General features: G+C 44.6%; 1 protein-coding gene across 3 annotated transcripts in view; it reads right to left on the bottom strand.

Annotated features, from left to right (window-relative positions):
• Positions 1 to 15,514, bottom strand: part of MMP24 (matrix metallopeptidase 24) — a 44,347-nt gene extending 28,833 nt beyond the window's left edge. Inside the window, exons 1-4 of one of the 3 annotated variants that reach the window (XM_021546300.3) lie at positions 15,416 to 15,514; positions 12,889 to 13,037; positions 6,864 to 6,986; positions 4,604 to 4,908 (exon numbers count right to left, since the gene is read on the bottom strand). In XM_021546300.3, coding sequence (XP_021401975.2) covers positions 4,604 to 4,908; positions 6,864 to 6,986; positions 12,889 to 13,037; positions 15,416 to 15,514 — 676 coding nt within the window. Of the gene's footprint in view, positions 1 to 4,603; positions 4,909 to 6,863; positions 6,987 to 7,156; positions 7,472 to 12,888; positions 13,038 to 15,415 lie in introns of those variants that run through there. The other 2 variants (XM_077787033.1, XM_021546301.3) reach the window with 2 other exon arrangements.
• Between the last annotated feature and the right edge of the window lie 660 nt (positions 15,515 to 16,174).

The raw sequence follows: 16,174 nt of genomic DNA, 5'->3' as shown, positions 1-16,174 counted from the left end.
TGAGATGTCAGAGGTGTGTAAGAGCTGTTATGTGTCATGTGGATATTTAAACTGACAGAACAAACTTTCAGTCACTCAGGATTACTTTTCCTCTTGTCTTTGGAGTTATACACATCTATAATTATTATTTCCATATAAAGACTAGTAAGTCCTTTATTTAGCTAGTTAATAATGTATTTCATGCATCACCTGTATGCTTGAGCCAAGTTAGGAGCCAAGAGAGAGAGAGATCCCAGCACTCACAAGTCTGTTTAGGGCTTCAAGCACCCCCTTTCAGGCTTTTTCTGCCTGAGCAACGTGTCAGTGTTGTGAGTCTTGAGGTGGGCAGTTCAAAGCCTGCTTGGCTGTTTCTACAGCACATTTCAAGTAAAAAAATACCCAAAACTTCAAGAAAGGACAGGGAAGTCTGGTGTTCCTTCTGATAAAACCAGCAGTTGGGACACTGAGCCTGCGCTGAGACGTGCTGCGCCTGAGCAGCTAAGAGGGGAGCCAGGCAGCAGCTACACCCCAGGTTCTGCTGAAAGACAGGGACCCCAAACACAGCTTCACCTGTCTCCATGTGCCAGGCACCAATGCCTAACAAGTCTGGGCCCAGCTAAGCAGCCAACAGCTGCTTTCATTCCTATTGAAGAGCACCTTCCAGGAAAAACACGAGGTCAGTCCCCACCACTGTGACCATGCCAGCTGCTCCTCATGTATAGTTGTGTGGATGATTTATCTCTAAATGCACCCCCTCTTTTTCAGTTGCATCTTGTTTGCTGCATCACTTCTCTGATTTCCCTTGGTTCCTACAAATTCCAACATTCTGCTTCATGCTTCCAGCTGCTCTCATCAACACCATTACCAGAAAACAAATGAATATTCTGCATCCCATGATCCCAGGAGCTGCTCCAGGAGTTTAATCTCTTACACCTGGTTTTGCCTATCTTCGTAATAAGATTACCTAAATTAATCTTCCAGAACTTGCTTATGAAAACGCCAGAGAAGGCAGTACAATTATGAAGATAAATCAGCAACCATAAATTGAAAGTACAGTTTTACTCAGCTAAAGAAACTGAATGCCTGAGTGGAACTGTAACTAATATCCAGGGGGAAGGAAACTTCACATTCACTTTGAAAGCCTATGCAGGGGTCATTCTTCACAGCAGAAGAAAATAGAAGGGCTGGTGCATGTGCTCCTATTACCAAGGGCTCAAGAGGACAACCAACAGCTCACAGCTATTATGATTACACCAATAATTTTAAGGGACATGGTAGTGGTCATGCTGTCCACAAGGGCAAAAGCAGTATAATAATAACAATGCAAAATGATAATGAGCATATAAATCCCAACCAACTATATCCTGGCTGGGATGATAAAGTTGTCAATAACTCAGTGGATTACCACAAGGTCTCTTTACAAGACAGAAGCTTTTATCAACAGGATACACCACGTTCTCCATACACAAATTGGAGATGGCTGTTTGCATAAAAAGATCTGCTCAAATCGTTTTCATTTCTTCCTGAGTGGATGAAATTACATATGAAACATTTCACTTTTATCCGTATAATTTGTACTGCTAGTGAAGACTGCACAGCATGTCTTCTGTGGGGTGACAGCTGATTCCAAACACAGACTGGACCTCTGCAGGTGCCACAATACAGCGTAACATATGCAGACACACAAAAACAAGGATTCAGACTGGAATAATTGTAATAAAACTATATGGGTGAGAGGTCAGCAAAATGTTCTAAGGATCTATGGCACCAGTTTCAGCATTCTGCTCTCTTGACAGGAGATTTACCTTCACAATTGCAAGGCTAAGAGAGCTCCAAGGTAGATGGCTCAACTTTTCCCTTCAACTAATACACATTCTTATCAGGAATGGAACATTTTACACTGTGGTATTCTATGAGTTGATGAAAATATACTATTGTTACTTCAATCTTATTTCAAGACTCTTATAATCATTGAACAGATACTGAATGGCCAAACCAGTTCCTCCTTTGCATGCAAATAAAAAAGAGCTTTGCTAATGATTTACTGCTAGGGCTTTTTTATTCTTTCACTGAGGCTTCTTCAACTCCAGACTGATTAACCCTGTTGCCACAAAATGCATTATCTTAATGACAAGCAAGAACATGTTTGAAGAAACACTTCTTGTTAAACAGATTACATTGTTCCCTCTAATACTTTATTTTCAATGAAAATTGGCAGTGAACTGAGCAGGAAACCTCTGACCAAGAAGAAACTCTTCAAAGTCCTGCTAAAAGCATTTCAAATGGAACACATCAGAGGTGAGAACCTGAAGCTAGTGAGTGCTCCAGTGACAAGGAACAGTTAAACAGAAGGAAACCCCTCCCTAAAGAGGCTTGGATCATCCAGTGAGGAAGCAGGACACCTTCACAATTGCACACCAAAGATAAGGATGCAGGCAAAACCAAATTCCTCACACAACACATCTATAATGCTCTGACTACAGCCTTACCCCTGCCACCCTCAAATCATCAAATTCCCCTTCTACCACCAACACTTCCCCCAGATGGAAGGGTCAAATACAACCCCATCATTCTCAACATCCTCACTGGTGACCTTTTAAAAGAGACTGTGCAGCCCAGTCTATGCAGCACAGTAATCTGAAAGCAAATGCACAGGTGACATCCTCTGAAAAGGAAATCTCAATTCTTCTAACAATTCTTACACAAAGAGCACACCAGCCCCTCAAATACCAATTCATGAACTTTCAGGACACCACTCATGACAGTCACTCAGTACAGCAGAGAAATACATAATGTCTTTGAAAGAGCCACAGGGATAAGAATAGCATAAGAATAGCTTTTCTAAAAAGAGAGACACTCTACTCATTGTATGCATTGCACTCAAACACCACCCTAAAAACTGCATTAAAAAAAACCCTTGAAGAAGTAACCACCTGTGGTGGAACATCCTAGCAAATGATGGAATATTTTCTGCAGAGCCATCCCTGCCAGTCTTTAAGCTGGCTCCCAACCTTGCTAAGCTTATCTCAGAACGATGCATTTTGTGCAGAGAATGAGAAGAGAAAAAAGCAAGTACAACTTTTCAAAACCTTCCCTTCCACCTTCCTGGAAGGACCTTCTACCCCAGACACCAGCACTCCCAGGTCTCATACATTAACTTTCCTGGGAAGTCATATCCAATATCTAGGCCTATCACACTCCCACAGCTGAGCTCAAATAACTACTGAGACCAGACAGAAGTGGCACAGAGCACTGACACACACAAACACACCTTGCTGCTGCAGCTCTCACAAGATAACCACTCACTCTGTCTGTCACTCCCAATCTGGAGGGAGCCCTCCAGCCACAAACTTAGGAATAAAAATTCCTAACATTTCAAGACAGCAGAACACTCCTTCTCAGTCACATTATAATCTCCCACAGTCTCCACACTCTTCCCCTCTCCACACCTCACCTCCCTTTCTCAGCCTACACCTCCTCTAGTCATTTGCACATGCCAGGAAGCATTACTTCTCTTTCCCTACAAAGACAAATATCGTATGATTTCTGCTTTCCTACAAATTAGCATTTCCTTGCTGAACCTGACAGCTCCATTTCCTGTCAAAGATGATCTGATACCTCCTCACAACTCTGAGGGATTTCCCCCATTTGCACTCCAGTCTGAAAGCAAGCTGTCACCTTTAAGCCAGGCCTGAAGGTAGCTTGTGTGCCTGAAAGCTTTTCTTCTTTTAAAACAACACTGTTTGGTCTACAGAAAGACATCACCTCTGCATATGTCCTTAGGCATCATGAGCACTACACTACTGCTTTTATACAATTAAAAAATCAAGACATTTACAGTCCAAGTAAACTTTTAGTCCTTATCAAAATATCAAAACATGATTTTGAATCCCTAAAGATTTAAAGACACCTCTCTCTTCCCAAACCATTAGGACTGTGGAAATTGGAGACATATTCTGTGAGGCCACTGTGAAATTCTGATTATCAGCCTAAACTTTTTACAAGGCATCACTATGCTCAATCAAAGGTTTGAAAATAGAACAGAAAGAGCTCATTGACTTTAGAGAGTAAGACAAAGCTAGAAAGATGCAGAAACTCTTCATGCTTAGTAAGATTAAAAGAGTTGTCCCAATCATCAGTCACCCTTAACTAATCAGACAGCCTCAAACTCTGATAGGATAAGGAACTCCAGAGTGTTAGAAAACAAATAGGGATCAAAACAAATTGGCAATTCAAATGTCTTCACTCTCAAATTTCTATTCACCTTTACAACTAACTTCAATTGCCTTTGGAAAGTATTCCATTTGATACAATTTCCACACACTTTTATTCATCTTTTCCCTCCCAGACTTGTGGTTTTTGTAGCAATTAAGGCCCAAATCTTGAGAGATGTAAGAAGCCAGCAGACACACTCTTCTGTTTACTCCTAAAATTCACATCATGCACAGCCAAAAACAAATTAATACTATTGTTTTCCCATTTAAGATAGAATACATATTTAGAAGCCATCTGAACCAGTGTACTGAGGCGAAAGCTCCACCAATCAAATACTTTCTAGTTGAAACCCTGTCAGTGTGTCTGCATCCAACTTATCCTTGCTGGGAAAGATGACCTGCACTCTTACCATCATGATTAGAATTTCCCAGGGTCCATGGCTCATCTGAGTCAAAGTGAGTGTCTCCTCCAATTCCCGGTCCAGGAAAGTAAGCATGAGCCAGGAATCCACCTTCTCCATCAAATGGGGAACTGTCTCCATGGAAACCAGAAGCAAAAAAGATCATAATATCTGCCTCCTTTCTGTCATTTTTAATTTCATGGTAAGGGACCTCTTCAAAGGTAAGTGGTGTCACTCTCTGCCAAACATCGAAGGCCTGACGAATGGCTCTCCTTGTATCAATCTCACCAACCTTGGGGGTGTAGTTGTGTACACTGTTGGTATGAGAAAGAAGGAATGTTTCAATTTGCAGAATACATTTGAGACTTATCAATACATAACCACAGTTTCAACTTCCGAAGGGAAGTTTTTTGAAGACACTACTCTCTGCATGCGAAGTTTTGCTGTTACAAATAAAGTTATCAACAGAACTACCACCCTGATATGAATTCTACATTTATTAACAAGAATCCTCATAATGCTTTGGTTGATTTTGGATCACTTCCTAAAAACCTTTCAAATCTGGGTGTAGACAGCTGAGTAACTTTTTTAAAATATATAAATTACTTCAGATTTTGTCTGAAGTTATGCTAAGATGGAATCTACTACATGAAAAAAAAGGACCACTAAAGTTCATTTTGAGAAGCAAACTTCCAGTAAGCTACACAACCTTACTTATATGACCTGCTTCATTCTCCGAACTACTTTAAATATTCTAGAGCTTATAAGAGTGACGGATCTGCCAGTTTTGTGCAGCCCAGTCCATGACAGCTAAAGATGTGGTGAGAGTAAGGGGCATTTTACTGCACATAAATGTCCCATAATTCTAAGCCTTACATTAAAAATGGTATTTAGGAGATGTTTTGTGCGTGTGCATATAATAGCTTCACGATCTATTAAACTTCACTTGGGGAATATAAAGTATCTATGTAATGGGAACAATTTTCAGTCTTTAATGAAGCTGGTTCAATTTAATATAAACACACTGTAACACATTCAGTGGTGAATCAAGACACCCATCACTTGAATGCACACTGCAAATACTGAAATTGGAAAGCTAAACAACTACTAGTTTGACAAGGACAGCAGCGCAGCCATCTGCCAAGCTGCTTCTCTTGCTTATGCATATACTTATTTTATTTATATGATTCTATACCACTTTCCCCAAGGGTCCAGAAAAATGTCAGAAGGATCTGATTCTCAGACCTTTGCATACAGAAGACGTCCCTTTACAATCTGAGTTAAAACAATTATTGGTGGAAGCTTTGAACTAGTCCCCAGAATCAGTCCTTCCTCCCAGTCTCTGCAGCTTGTCACTGAAACTTGAAGCATTCTCCTCCTTTCTCAGAATTCTTGACAGAAGAGACAGAGGGCCCCAGTCCCTCATCCTCTTTCTCTTCAAACCATCATGTCCTTTCCTACACATTCTCGTACTTTTCCCATGCTGGTCACTCACATTTCTACCTCTTCACCACAGACCTTCTTTCTATCTTAGTCTTACCCAGATTTTCTCCTTAATGACTACACATCTAATTTTCACTCCTTTGCAATCTCCTTTCCCCCTCCAAAAAACTTAAAAGGCTGCAATTTCAACTAGAGGGTGGGTTAATTTTAATTTGAAGTGACATTCCTATTGCCATAAATCTCCACTGACTATCTTTCAGCAACTGCCTTCCAAAACCTCACAGCCTGACTCAGAATACCTCTGGGAAACAATTGCCCCTCTGCAACACTCCCTTGACACCTGCAGCTCACCCTAGCTGGCCTAAGTCTGTATAAAAGCAAGAGCTCTACTAGAGGAGAAAAAGTAAAACCTCTGCAAAAATAAATGCTGCAAATCAGTAGAAGGAGAAAGCAACTCGTCCTCAAACAGTGATGTTCCTTCTGCTTTAATGGTTTGTTAAAGGTGACACATGATCTAAAGGTTAGAGCCTTAGATTTCTAACAGAAGAAAAAGGGCCTTTTGCTAAGATTTTTCTGCCAAAATTACACAACTAATGGCTGCAATTCAGGTGCTTTTATTGATCATTTATTTTCTAATTGATAACAGACTCTTCAGTACTCCAGTGCTCTGACAGTATTCTACTCCACCACATTCTGAGAACAAAAGCCCAGACTAGACATTACAGGGAGGATCCAGTCTCAATGTAAAAGTACTTACAAATTCTGCATGCCAAACAAGTACAGACCATTTTCTCCCCATCAAAAAGGGGGAGGGAGGAGGCTGTACCTGTAAGTTATGTGCCTCTGTCTCCACTTCTGGCCAGTGAGTGCATACCGCTTTTTCCTCCGGCTGCGACTGCGACGTAGATGAGGATGATCCGGAACTCCACATCGAGGCTTCTTCATCCACCTGCAAGTAAAGTAAAAAACCAACAAGCTACACTAAGAGTTTGGAAAAGAGATTCCAAAGAACTCAGGAGGTGACTGGAAGACCTCTGAGAGATGGCCAGTGCTGACACAAAGAAGGGTTCAGTCCTCCCTTTGTCAAGTTTATCCTCTGCACAAGGCTGTGCTACCCACCTCTGCTGGCAATCCATACAGCAAATCCACTTCATTTTTCCTTGTGGAAACACAGAGTCCAGGTCAGATAGTCTCTATGCTTGACAAGAGCTTAATGATGATAATGCCACGAGAGATCCAAATCAAAATCGCAGGTGGCTGTGCTCTGGGATCAAACTCACTTACTACCTACTGGATCTACTCTCCATTTGATAAAGTGGTCCTGTGCCACTGAAAAAAAATCCAGTTCATATCTCACTAGATAGAACTGAACAAGTGCAAACACAACCCTCCCAGATAATAACTAAGGTTTTCACCAGATCCCTCCAGTCTCTGGGTCACACACACTAAATTCCATTAGGTTCTCCCCATAACCCCTGACTCTTGATGTCACTCATGATGTAGGAAACTCTAGTCTCTATTGCCAAGTGAACTGGAAGAGCAAAGGATGCTGTCCCTTGCCCAGGGATCCAGGCAGTATTATCACAGAAGTCCACTCTCTGTCTCTCTATCTCCTTTACCTCCAGCCTTGACAGATCTTTTGTTTCTTTCTTACAGCAGCTTGGGGTGGTCAAACACTTGCAGAAGTTGCCCAGAGAATTGGCAGAACCTCCATCCTTGAAGATATTCAAAACCCAACTGGAAATGGTCCTGGGCAGCCTGTTTTAGCAAAGGGTTGGAGTAGAGGAACTCAAGACACTCCTTCAATGATTCTCAGACAGAATCAAGGATAAATCCTTAAATTACACCTGCCTGTGTGGGCACACTCCACAGAAGCTGGAAGTGGTTTATGGAGGAACAAATCTGCCCCTCACTGTATGTGGCAGCTGGGGAAGAAGGAGACAAGGGCAGAGACTGAGGAACTGAACTACAGGTACTACACCCCACAGGTCCCCAGTCACATCCTTTAAGACTCTGCAGTGCATCCCAGGACAGGAGAGCAGAGCCCAGGAATAATGCAAGCAACCTCTGGCCACAGCCTCCCCCTAAGCAGATTGGCATTGCCTCAGCCACTGGACTTCTTCAGGCATTTCATGCATTTGATCCACTCACTCTGATGGCAAAGGCAAGTGACACAAAGCCCTTAAGAACACTTTGCAGGACATGCCACTGAAAAGCATTCTAACCAGTGCTTGCCCATTTCCCACAGGACACCAAATTCTCTCCACCCTCCTCAGTAAGGTTTCTTGGCTACCCAGGGGACAACTTTTGGTCTCCAAATGCAAACATTCCTCCATCAACTGCAGCCAGCCAATGGCAAGTAGTCCACACTTGTGCCTAGACAATGTACCTCTTATTCACTAAAAAATACTAACCCCAGACCTTCAGGAAGGGAGAGTCTCCCACCACCAGTAGATGGTTTATAAGACTTTTTGTCAGGACAATTTTAAATAAAAACCAATTTTAAATAAAAACCAACCAGACACACAGACACTGTACCTCACCAGAAAATTCTTTCAGAACACACACATCTGCTCGCTCTTTAGGCAGCCACGCAACCCTTTCCTGATTCCACTTCTATGTAATTTTGGTTGCTTATAAATTTCAGTGCAATCATCTGTCATCATCTCCCCACCAAGAACAGAGCAAATGAGAGCTGTTATACACATTGCACTGTACCTGACAAGAACCCAAGCTGTGTATATAAAGCCAGCACAGATCTTCCCCACTTACATCACCTCACATTTATCAGCACTCTACATCTTTCAGAAATCCAAGCAACCTGTGGAAATTGGATCTTTCTTGCCCACACAACTGCTGCCACCTTCAAAGAAAAGCAGTACATCTAAGATTTACTTTTAGAAATATAAATACAACCTGAACACACTGTGATTTTTAAGTGTCCTTTATTTGTGCTCTTTTGCATTGCTTCTAGCACTTTCCTAAAGACACCTCAAGCTTACTGTCACCTGTATGCTCCTAAATATATCCTGAGTTTTCAGGGTTTTTTTTAGTTCCACTCATATGTTATGATACAATGTTTTCATCATAACCTTACACAAGCCATAGTCTGAATCAGGTTTTCACCGCTTTAGCTTCATGAAAACCCCGGTAGTCTGAACATTACTGTCATCAGGCCCTGATTATAGTCAGAAAATGACCTTCTGTTTCATCCTTACTAGTATCATCTGGAAGACAAAGAATTAACAGAGCAGTACTACCAAACCAGCCTGCATGTGTGGAGAAGTCACTGGGGCTGTCCAGGGCAGTGCTGACACACCAGCAGGACCTCACATCTCATCATCTGTTTCCTGTAAGAACACCTTGCCAAGTTCTCAACACTTGCCCCATGCCCAGCTGGCCACATGAATTCACCCCCACACAGCTCAGCCCTCTATTATCAAAGCCAGAACTACACAGAGACACCACAGAAAGAGAATTCCCTCCAACAGCCAAATTCCCTGCCCCTCTGCCAGCTCCAGGTACAGGCACAGGGATATGGGGCCATTCCAGAGGAAGCTGCAATACCAACCCCTGGGGCTTTCAATGATTTCTTGAGCCAAAGATTCCAAGATAGAGCTGCTGAGACTCATGCTGCCCATGGCCCCTAACTCCTCATTATATAGTATTTAAACTATATAAAGACCCCATTTCACTTAGGCCTGTCTGAACCTCATATTCTACCATAGTTTGTTCCACAGCTCAGATACTGCCTGTCTGAAGTGAAGGAACAGAGCTCAGCTACCTGGTTGGAATTCAGCAGTACCCAAGCTGTCATCAGCCTGAGCTAATGTCAAGCTGAGAATGTTTATCTGGATCAGATCCCTGATTCAGTTTAATTCCCAGACATATGGGCCCTGGTCTAATCACATGGTACAAATCCAGCCATCTCTCCTCCACTCAGCAGGGCAGGTCTGTGGCAAAATATCCACAGAGCTGTAGCTTGCTGCTGTTAATCATCTGTAGCTGAGCTTTATGATAGTCATTCTCTACTGAGCAGTTTGGATAGTGCACTCTATGTTCCAGGGGAAATCATCACATCAGAAACAACAAAAGACAATTACCGTAAGCAAGATTCAGATACTTATGGTTGATTTCCCCTCTCCTTAGTTTTTTAAATGGGAACGCCAGTAACACTGGATCATCAAAATTTATACTTGGCACACTTGAGGCACAGACTATTGCATTCCTCCAGCTGCCTGGCATCAGGAAACAAGCAATTTCCAAAAGCAGAGACATCTAGTTCTTGTCCAGATACAGCTGCTCTCCCCAGCTCAGGCTCCAAGCCTTTCACAAGACTCTCCTAAAGAGAGGGAGCTGTCACTCTCAATCCCCTACTTTTCAGCTGGTGGGAATGGTATGTTTTCAACAGCTGTGGTGCACCCCAAGGTGAGAGATCTGCACAACAGGCTCAAGACAAAGCACAAGATGCTTTCAACACAAGTAAGATTATTTTTTGGTCCCTTCCAAGGCCATGTGATTGACTATGACAAAGACAAATCACCATTTTTGTTCAGTACTAGTGTGTCTTCTCTCCAGCATGCTCCAGGATTATATCCTTGCCCAGCTGCTCACAAAACCACAGTTCAGCCCACCAGCTGCAGGCAGACACAAAATTTGCTGAGGCATCATCAGTTGCAGGGTCTGAGGAGGCTGTTTTATGCATTCTCCATGGACCCTCACCCAAACTTCCTTTTAGGTACCAAAAAGCATCACCAGTGGTGGTGCTTCTTTCCATCTCCCACTAGCAGCACCTGCATGGAAGTTTCCACATGCTTGGGTATCAATTTTGCAGGAGAAAAAAAAGCTCCAGATTTGAGGGCATGTGGGAAAGGAAATGAGAAACTTTAGGCTTCCATAGTAAGTGTAAATAACTCTGATTCTTAAAATCACTTTAAAGACAGAACTTATGACACTGATGGAAGTGACAGAAAAATTCCAAATTGCAATCTCAGAACTCCTAACACAGACTGAAACAATGGCTTAGTAAATGCTTGAGTAATTCAGAGCTCTTGGAGGCAGCCTGCCTTGGCAACTCTCTTCCTTCTGCCCAGCTTCCAAAACCAGGTCTGAGAAGTGACAGCCCAACACAGCCCAGGCAGATGCCCCTCCAGCTCAAACGACAGGCTCACTGTTAACAGCAATCTGTACCTCTTTTTCCATTCATGCAAATTCTAGGCAAATTCCACCCTGTCATACAACATATGGACCCACTGACTCAGGAGAGATGGAGACAGAGCAACTCAACATGCCTCCCAAGCACACCAGTGTTTGGTTGGAGCTGAGGTCTCAAGTTTTCAAGATTTGAGTTACAGAAGAGGGAACCATCTGGGTTTTTCACTCATCAACCTTTGCATGTTCATACATTGATCAAGCCCTGCCCATAAATACAAACTCAGTATAACGTGGGCAACACCTTCCTTTCTGTCAGAAAAAATTTACTTAATAAAGCAGGGATTGCCAGTCACAGTTTGTGCCCCTCCTGTCACCCGCAAGGCAGCAGAAGCAGCTCCTTAACTTTCCCAACTAGCACCCCAATATCACAGCCACTGCCCCTTTCTTTCCCCATTCCTTTCCAAATCATCAGCATCCCAAATCCAAGCTTCTACACACCATCTGCACACACAGAGCATTGCTCGATGGCTCTGCTTCAACATTCACCTACAAACCATGTTATTAATGGCAAAGAGATCTCAGATGGAAAATCCTCACCTTTAAAAAGCACTTTGTTTTCAAGTAATTTGAAAAGCATACAGGATTTTCTCTGTCCCTCAATGGAAAACAAGGGGCTCTTCCTGTGAGCTAAAGGAGGGAATGTTACATTCACTGGAGAGGTAGACCCAACCCAGGATGATCCCCTCCTGTCCGATTCACTAATTTCTTCTGTTTCTCCCTCTTCTTGTGGCCCAGAAGGCATAAAACCTTTGTTCTTTACATTATTTGGTTACTTTATGGGCCTTTCTTTTGGGCTACCATGTCCCTTTTACCAGCAGTGTGCCCTGTGAGGAGAGATGAAGGCAGAGCATGCTCTGAAAGGGTCTGCTAATGTAGCAACGGCAAGGGACAACTAGGGAGGGCCCAAGCAAGTTCCATTGGGCTTTCTCTTTTTGCTCACCATGATACGCTTTTTTCCCCAGAAAGCCTTAGGAAGACTTCCTCTGCATTTTGCTTTAGTTAACAGATGCACCCCAAACCAATAGCAGGTGGATCCAGCCACTACACGACACCCCGGCAACCAGACAAGGAGCCACTTCCACATCACCCTTTGGAGCCCACATTGAAGAGAAGATGAAAAAACAAAGCCCTTCCTGCCCTGGTGATTTACACTAATGCTTCTGAGCTATCAAAACCGTGATCACAAACAACAACACACGGCCAACATACAGCAGAGAACATCTAATGTCCAACAAATGGCAACTATGGGCAGGTAAGTACCTTTGACTACTGTCTCAGACTACAGTAACTCACTTCGGTTCTAACTATGGATCTCCACAAATACCATCTGTGGAGATACACAAATCAAATTAATTAGGAAATAGATTAGAAGTCATTTCTGGAGCCAGAATTTTAACCTAAATTCAGAGAGAGATGGAAGTAAATTAAACCCTTGATGTGCTCCACTTCCAGAAGCTCACAGGATTCACGCTTTGACTGTGCACCAGAAATGGGGATCTGTGCTCAAAGAACAACAGTAACAAGAGCTTCTCCTCACACTCACAAAAAATACTGTCAGTATGAAATACATATTTCATACTGAAATATGACAATGCATTAAGAAATAGAAAGACAAAAGTAGCCTATATTAATCTTACTCAATAGTTGTCTGGTCCAAAACTCCTGTTACTGGGATTCCATAAAACTGTTGCATAGTGGCAACTGCAGACTGCACAGCTTTTCCTGACTGCAAGGGAGACATTTGGCTGTCAGATGGAAGTAAGTAGCCATAAGTTTTTAACCAACCCTGAAAAAGAAAGAAACAGATGGTAAGATGCCACAGTAAGTTTTCAACATAACAGTTCAGAATATTTCCTCAAAAGAAAAAGTGACAAACTAGCCAAAAAAAATTCAGCCATCTCTCTTTTTTTTTGTTAGGTTTGGTAATATCAGATGATTCCTAGGAAGGGCTGAAGACCCAGCTTAATATAACCTGTTGTGACAGGACAAGGCAGACCTGCCACTTAAAAATGAACATCATCTGTACTGAGCAACTGGGGCAAACTTAAGTCTTTGGAGCACCAGAAATGCCCAAGAAGCTTTGTTCTTGTTCCAGGGACTTCCTCTGCACCCTGTTCTCTTGCCATCATGAGACTCCTCAGTCCCCACAGCAGCAAGCTCTCAAGAGCCCACTACCTACTGCTGTCTCTCGACCATCATTCCGAGAAAACAGCTTAAAAGTCCTGAGAAATCCCTGAAAACACAAGTTCACCTTTGCCCTTGCAATGAGCACAGGAATAATTCTTAAAAAAAAAACAAAACAAATGTACCAAAACAAACAAACAAAACCAACAAAACCCCAAAAAGACCTAAAATACACATAAAAAAACCCGCATTCCACAAGTTTGAAGACCCTGATTAGGTGGGTGATTCCTCAACTAATACCTAATACCAGCAAACTGTCAGAACAGAAAATAGCCAACTCTCCTCAAGGATTTCTGTCCCTTTTCCCTGCCTTCACCCTAAAATGCAGTTTTAGATAAAACTGTATATCAAACTTGTCAAAATGCTAAGGATTGCATTTTTAAAAACATATAATTATCCAGGATTTTTTTCCTCTCCTCTCTTCCCCTCCCTCACTTTGACATGAGGAGAAACCAGAATATTAAGTAACAATAACAACAACAACAACAATAATAATAGTAGTAATAGAATAAAAAATTGTTTTCATAAACTTTTCCCCCTAACTTTTCATATACATTTAGTGCTTCATTCTTCTGGTTGATTCAATTCTTAGATCAGAATTATTATGAGACTAACATATATCCTATAAGCTTTTCCCCAATCGATCTGACCCACAGGACAGTCTTCACCACATAAGCACTGATAAATCATCTGCATGACCTGTTCTCCCACTGACAGCATGATCACTCAGGGAAGGGGGAGGGAAGATGCTTGCTCTTCCTTAACAAAACACAGCAGCAGGAAAGGGGCTCAAGTCAGGAGAAGAAAAAGTGGGAGAACAATCCCTGTTTCTTTGTGGCAACAAGAAGATGCCAAAGCCATTAGGGAGAGGGAAGGGCCCTGCTTCCAAAGCAGGAGAAAGAATCATAGAAGGGCTAGAAACCCATCTCATTCAACTTCCCTGCTACAGGCAGGGGCATCTTCCACTATGGTCTCATTGGTTGCTCCAAGTCCTGTCCAACTTGGTCTTGGACACTTCCAGGGATCCAGGGGCAGCCACAGCTGCTCTAAGCACCTTTGCCAGGACCTCTCACCCTCACATTCCTTCCCAATATCCCATCTAACCCTGCCTGCTGGTAGTAGGAAACCAGTCCCTGTGTCCCATCCCTCCAGACCCTTGTCCAAAGTCCCTCTCCAGCTCTCTTGGAGCCCCTTTGGGCACTGGAAGGGGCTTTTCCTTGGAGCCTTCTCTTCTCCAGGTGAACACCCTCAGCTCTCCCAGCCTGGCTCAGAGCAGTAGAGCTCCAGCTCTCAGATCCGTGGCCTCCTCTGGCCTTGCACCAGCAGCTCCTTAATGGTCTCGTGTTAGGCGCACCAGAGCCGGAGGAAGTGCTCCAGGTCGGGTAGAGAAGCAACACGAGTGCCTGAACTGGGCATGCCAAAATTCACCACGGACACACACAGCGCTATTAAACACGAACATCACCAATGGCTTCAGACAAAGCCAAGCTGCAAAACTGTTCCAAGACCATTTGCTACCCCTGCCTTGGCCTCCGACAAGCAGAACAATGCTGGGACACTCCATTAGAACCAACATTAGCTGCCCTCGAGCAGCGAGAGCAGAGCACAGTAACCAAAACAGCTCGGAGTAGGGCTGCCCTCGCGTAGCCCCTTCCCTCCCGGCCGCACTCGGAGGCGGCAGCGGGAACGGGGCACCACACGAGGGCCACCCGGACACTCCGAGAGCTGCTCCCGGACACTGAAGCTTATGATCACACAGCAGAAGCACGGCCGCTTCTCCGGCCGGTCAACCCGCCGAGGCGTGGCCGAAGGAGCTGTGCCCGCACGCCCGAGCTCAGCCCGGCCCTGCGGGAGATGATGGAAGGCTTCTGTCGGAGGAGGCGAAGGAACCGAAGGAACCGCTGACCGCCCAGCTTTCCGGCCCACCCCGAGACACCCAGCGCACACCGCGGCCTCGCCCGGCGCCGCTCGCCCACCTACCCGGCCGGTGCTGGTGTCGGCGGCGGCGCGGAGCAGCGCGCAGAGCAGCGGCAGCAGCGGCCCCGCCGCGCCCAGCGCCCGGCGCGGGCAGCGCGCCATGGCCCCGGCGGGGCCCGGCCCGGCTCGGCACCAGCGGGGCTCGGAGCGCTCCGGCGCCGCGGCTGCGGCTGCGCGGCTGCCCGGAAGGAGAAGAGGGAAGCGGTCGGGGAAAGAGGAAAGGGAAAGGGAAGGCGGGCAGCGGAATCTGCTGCTTCCTCTGCAGGTCGGCGCGGGGCTGCCCCGCGGGGAGTGCGGCCGCGGGTCGCCGTGACCGGCCGGCGTGTTGCAGAGCGTGAAATATGCAAAATTTTCTTAAGAAAGGCTGTTCTTTGGTGTGAGCATCTCCGAAGAGAATGTAATGCCAGCTGCGTGTAGCCGACAGCAGGACAGCTGGAGGGGCAGTTAGCAGGAACATTCCTCAGGGAGTGAGGGCTGTGCCGTGCAGGTATTTACCAGCTCTAGATTGTGGAAGGCCTTCCCAGACGAACTGCTTTGTACCAGATGTAGCGGTCAGCCGTTCAAGCTCAGCCCCGAACTTCACCACTCTCTCTCCTTCCAATTGCACTCCATTTCCCAGGACACTTCCAGCACATCAGGATCAGCAGGACTACCCACTTGCACAACCAGCCCTGTCTCTCACAGGCTGCAGGAGCCCTTCTCTCCTGCTAGGCCAAATCATAGCTCCCTCCTGTTCCCCAGTAATTTGGTCTGCTTGCAGGG

This window comes from Lonchura striata, chromosome 17 (assembly GCF_046129695.1).
Source record: "Lonchura striata isolate bLonStr1 chromosome 17, bLonStr1.mat, whole genome shotgun sequence".
NCBI lineage: Eukaryota > Metazoa > Chordata > Aves > Passeriformes > Estrildidae > Lonchura > Lonchura striata.
The sequence above is the reverse complement of the archived record's forward strand: the minus strand, read 5'-3'. Positions and strand labels throughout refer to the sequence as shown.